This window comes from Vigna umbellata, chromosome 9, assembly GCF_029865625.1.
Source record: "Vigna umbellata cultivar VRB3 chromosome 9, Vumbellata_1.0, whole genome shotgun sequence".
NCBI lineage: Eukaryota > Viridiplantae > Streptophyta > Magnoliopsida > Fabales > Fabaceae > Vigna > Vigna umbellata.
This window is the reverse complement of record NC_142173.1, coordinates 19,892,523-19,897,967: the sequence shown is the minus strand read 5'-3', so window position 1 is coordinate 19,897,967 and position 5,445 is coordinate 19,892,523. Positions and strand designations below refer to the sequence as shown.

General features: G+C 35.1%; 1 protein-coding gene across 1 annotated transcript; it reads right to left on the bottom strand.

The window, feature by feature from the left end:
• Window positions 1–861: 861 nt before the first annotated feature.
• Window positions 862–4,882, bottom strand: LOC124821500 (G-type lectin S-receptor-like serine/threonine-protein kinase RKS1). The gene is made up of 7 exons (XM_047293390.2): window positions 3,536–4,882; window positions 3,309–3,437; window positions 2,383–2,552; window positions 2,035–2,245; window positions 1,696–1,933; window positions 1,468–1,618; window positions 862–1,374 (listed from the first exon to the last, which is right to left on the bottom strand). Exons 1-7 carry the CDS (start codon window positions 4,839–4,841, stop codon window positions 1,078–1,080), a joined length of 2,502 nt encoding a protein of 833 aa, XP_047149346.2. The 5' UTR covers window positions 4,842–4,882; the 3' UTR covers window positions 862–1,077.
• Between the last annotated feature and the right edge of the window lie 563 nt (window positions 4,883–5,445).

Sequence of the window (5,445 nt, the reverse complement as noted above, 5' to 3'; positions counted from 1 at the left end):
TAAAGGAAGAACCTCTGGATTACATAAATTACTTCTTTGTATTCTGCTTCCGTTCTTGTTACTACATTACATAAGCATAAAAAGGAGCTCAATTAGCAAAAAGGCAAAAGTGTTGTGTGAAGAGAGAGAGAGAGAGATAAAAAAGAAAGAGAGAGAAGATGGGTTAGGCTGAGAGCTTCGCAATGGGCGACGAGGTCCATGTGGGAGTGGGTGGTGGAGGGAGTCTGACCAGATCTGGAAACAAATTCCTTGGTTCGATTAGGAATAAATTTCCTCACGTCAAAAACTCTTAATTTTAAAAAGTTCCACATAATAAAACTTTTTTACATCAACATGCACCACGTGAGCATATGTTAACGTCGTCTATGAAATATTTGAATTCATTTGAGACAATTGCAAATATGAGGACCGACTTGAGATTCCCAACAAATACGAAGACGATGCGAGAGTTTAAACCAAAATTAAAATAAATTTCATACAATTGTAATAATAAAATAAATATAAATAAAAAAATTAAAAAAATCAAATGATTAAAATTATTTTTAAAACACTTGTGAATAAAATAAAATAAAGTTAATATATTTTTTTCTTATATTATAATAGATTATGAACTAAATAATTAGTTAGATTTTAATTAAGGGAAGACTCTGGTAATAGAACTAGCAACACTGTGTTTTTTTAACAACTTTTTTTGACAATTTTTTTAGAACGGTCTATGTGATGGTTTGTGATTAGTTCGTTTCAAATATACGGACCAATAAAATAATAACATATAGTTTATTATCAAAAAGTTGTTAAGAAAAATTGTTAATATATCATGATCCCTCTTAAAAACACCAACCACCAGTGGATAAAGAATCAAGATTATAAACATAGATTCAAGATGTCCTTTTCTCTGATTAGATTGTGTCGCAGAAGTTCAAGATCTAATCTCTAAAGTTTCTACCATCACACAAATGCACATAATGGCCACATTCCAACACTCTAAACACTATAGAACCTACCCTACAAGTCCCGCAAGATTCACATTTTATGTAAAGTGTGAACAATTTATACATGTCTGAGGTAGCCTTTTAGCTAACGAGCACTCACAGTAGTTGCTGTTATTTCATTTATTGAAGATCCACCACCTGATGTTGATGACTCGGCCAAATCTCCATTCAGTAAAAATGCTGGCTTTTGGGGACGGGAAAGACTTGTTTCGTTGCCTAGCATGAAAACAACTTCTGACAATGAAGGTCTATACGCTGCATTTTCTTGCACGCACAATAGACCAATCTGAATGCACCTCAGAACAAAAGCTGGAGAATAAGACTCACCCAGTGTTGAATCAACTATATCCAACGCCCTTCCTTCTGTCCACAGTATCCAAACCTACTTATAACATAATCACTAAATTAACCACTCACTGATAATGCCAAAATAATTTTGTTAGCCACTTTTAATGACTACTCTTTCTCAACTTACATGTCCAATTAAATTTCGGGAGGATCTTCCCCTTTCACAGTCTGTATTTCTCTTGCCAGCAATAATCTCCAGGAGTAAGACCCCGAAACTAAAGACGTCAGATTTTGTTGAATACCGTCCATCCATGGCATATTCTGGTGCCATATAGCCACTACATGCAAAAACCATTAAAACATTATAAATAATACATATTAATAACAGCAGTCTTTACATGAATAATACACCTACTATGTTCCGACTACTCTTCTCGTCCTTGCTTGGATTTGATCTTCTCCAAATATTCTAGCCATACCGAAATCTGAGATCTTGGGATTCATTGCAGCATCAAGGAGTACATTGCTTGCTTTTAGATCTCTATGAATTATTTTCAGCCTTGAATCTTGATGAAGATATAGAATACCTCGAGCAATCCCCAAAATGATTTCAAACCGCTTATCCCAAGTCAGTGATGACCTTCGCTTTTCATCTGAATTTAGCGTTCAAACTCTCAGATATGCATAAAGAAGTGAAATGAAACAGGAGTATAACATTTTCTTTGTAATAAAGAGAGAGTAGAGAAAGACAAACCGAATATGAAGAAGTCCAAGCTTTTATTTGGTAAATATTCATAAACTAACATCCTTTCTTCTTTTTCAAAGCAACAACCGAGCAGCCTCACTAGATTTCTGTGTTGAAGTTTAACTAACAATGTAACTTCAGTTTTAAACTCTTCGGTCCCTTGACCTGAATGTTCCGACAATCTTTTCACTGCTATCTCTTGTCCATTGGCTAGACAGCCCTGAAATGTTTATAACTCTTCAACCCCATTTCACTTTTTTTTTTCATCATTTTTCAACAATTTCTATTCAAGGAAAACTAAAGACATAAAAGACACTTCTCACAACAGTTGCTCAAGCATGATGGAGTTTGAGTTACCTTGTAGACAGAACCAAATCCACCTTGCCCAAGCTTGTTCTCATCACTAAAATTTCTTGCGGCTTCCATTATCACTTTAAGGCTGAAAAACGGAAGATTTCTATGCGTGCTGCTTTGGATACCATTGTCATGTCCAGGGGAAAATTGGTTTAAATGATGCATCACTTTATCTGAAATTATAAATGCCTTGAGATATAACTTGAAGCAATATAACCCACCACATTCTTAAATAATAAAAGAAAGGTGCAGAAGAATTTAGTGAATGGAGTTAACATATATATAATACCTGATATATCAGTATTACTTATTAAAGAATAAAAATGTTTTGTTTCTACAACTAGATATGTAGTTGTAGTTTGGATTAAAATTAGACTTCAATTCAAAATTCAATCAAGCTCAATTAAACTGCCAATCAAAGAAAGAGGAAACAAGAGTTTCAGAAAGCACATTGAAAACATAGTGTTTGGAGGAGAATGAAAACCACAATCAAGTATGGAATGTCTAACATTTAAATTTAAATTTTCCTCTTAATTTCCATTTGAATTTCAGCATCAACACGGTTTATATAGTCAGGTTGGCTCTTATAAAAATACTCTAGAGTGAATAAGAAACTCAGATTTTTTAAGAGATTTGTTCCTTCACAGAGTGACTTTCTTTCTTGTAAGTCTTATAAAGTGGGTGTTCTCCATTTCTATTTCTTAACCATGTTTTCTATTTTTTTTAGTTTCATTAGTTGCATCACTTGTAATTGTTTTTTAAGACATTTTATGTTCATGTTGCTTTCTTTATTGATATGCTCTTATTTTAATTCTTGTTCATATGTTGTTGGCATGTGTTATTATTTTAATTCTTATTCCTATGTTGTTGACATGCACTTATTTTAATTCTTGTTTTTAAATAATAATTATAAAGAACAGAACACTAACCTTTGGTTTTCTTCTTCCACCGGAAATACAGAGCGAAGAGGATAATGATACTTGCTACTGCAGAAGCAGTCACAATTACAGCAATCCTCATTTTACCGCGTAATCCTTTTGTCTTTTTGTTATAATTTGCTGACAAGAAGAAACATTTCAGATAGGTTGAAGCAGAATGTTAAAATATATGTGTGGTGTTAAATTCATACAGAGAAAAAAATAGTGGGAGGAAGTACCTAGTTCTTCTGCATCAACACGGACAAACAAATCTTGGCCTTGATCACTCAGTTTTTGTATGTCTGTTAAATTTCCATGCCATGCCAAGCACCCACTTCCACCATTCCTCACATCAAGAACTGCATAAGCAGTGCAAGAGCAGTTTCTCAAGCAATCCTTCTCACACTCGTCCAAACTCCAACCCTCTTTGGCAGTTGCCTCAGAGGTATCAGGCAGCTTTAAGCCTTCAAGTTTCACAAACCCTTCTCCATTCCCACAAACGGATACACCTTTCTTCCTCACGCACCCTTCTGACCCATCTCTGTTATTGTACCACTCATGTGAGGATTTGGGTTCAAACCCAGGTAGACAAGTACACCGAAATTCCTCAAAGTTCAAAGGGTCACAATTACCGTTTGATCCACAGGTTCCATAGTTATCACATTGGTTTATTGGCACAGACCAGTACCTGTTCCACTGATTCTTTTGCTTATCCCGAGTGAATACGTTAAAGAAACCTGATTGCTGGACTACCACCCAAGTGATCAAGGACTTATCGCGCGGGTTAAATGAGAGAGCTACGAGGTTTTCGTTTTCAGTAAAAGAAACATTAAAAGTAAGCAAATCTCTTTTCATGTTGGGTACACCCATAAATAATTCACCGTTCCATGATCCACCTCGCCACAGGGGAAGGTTCTGGTGATACAAGAACAACTGTGCCTTCCCAGTGCTGCTCAGTTCCAATGTGTAAGAACCTGTTCCGGGGTCATCATCTGTCTTCCAAGATTGGAGGATCCAACTCTGGTTAGCTTTTCTGTCGAAACCAATTCTTAGATATGGAATCAAGGTGTCTGTGGGATGATCAAAGCTTTGCCAGATGAGAGTTTTGGTGTCGTTAAGAATCAGAAGAAGGTTTGCTAGGTCTGAGAGTTGAGCTATGACGTCAGTGGCAGTGCTATTTGATTGTGTGAGTGAAACACTGGTAGACCAAATGGGACTAGTGCTATAGTTGTGGTGGAGGACTAGGTTTCCATCTGGGTTGATTGAGAGAACCCCAGAGGTGTCATTGATGGGAGTGTCTCTGTTTGCAACCCAAACAACAGTTTGTTCTTGAACGTTGTTGAACCATATTCCCACATAGCGGGATTTGGATTTTCCTGGACTGAAAAACCCAAGAGCAAAGGTTTTGCCTTTGGAAACAAGAAGCTCGCCATCTCTGATGGCTTTGTCAGAAGATATGGTATCAGAACAAGAACAAAAATGGAAGGTGAAGAGTAGAATCAAGGAGCTTAGCATACATATTTTATGCTTATGGGTTTGGTTCATCGCAAAACTCGGAGTGTTTTTGGGTTAGTGCATAGTGTTACCCTGTCAATTTCGTTTCATACCACCTCCTGCATTATATGAGAAGGAAACGTGGTTGGCACCAAAATCTGAATTTCTATTGTTAAATATTTTCTATAGATATTAATTATTTTGTGTTAGATCCAAGTTAAAAGCGAGCTTGGTTTAATTTTAATTGTGTTTGAACGACTAAGTTTAAAATATATCTTTTTATAAATTAGATTATGTCATATGTAAAATGTCTACTTTATTAACCAGACCTAAGTTGAACTTTGTTTAATGAGTTTTATTTTACAAACATAAAAGTTGTCTTTATGTTGTTTGTCTGATAAGTATTTGATTGCAAGCAATTATACATTATTTTTTAAGTTTTTTATTCGACATACAATGGTACAGTATATGTCAAACCTAATAAACTTTTATTTAATGTTGGTAAGGAATGTATGCATGCTTCTTTGTTTATTTTTATTTTTTGGATCTCGCAATATTTTATCAGCAATAAATTTTTTAAAAAAACATGTTGAAAGATATTCATACGTAAGACTTTTTTGAAAAATGTGAGATAAGATATTGTAGAGTTAGCCAC

Coding starts and splice junctions, on each gene's coding strand:
- LOC124821500 (XM_047293390.2), bottom strand. CDS start 4,841: ATGAACCAAACCCATAAGCATAAAATATGTATGCTAAGCTCCTTGATT. Junction 1,619..1,695: donor AGAAGAGTAGTCGGAACATA/GTAGGTGTATTA, acceptor TTTTGCATGTAG/TGGCTATATGGCACCAGAAT. Junction 1,375..1,467: donor CCCGAAATTTAATTGGACAT/GTAAGTTGAGAA, acceptor TGTTATAAGTAG/GTTTGGATACTGTGGACAGA.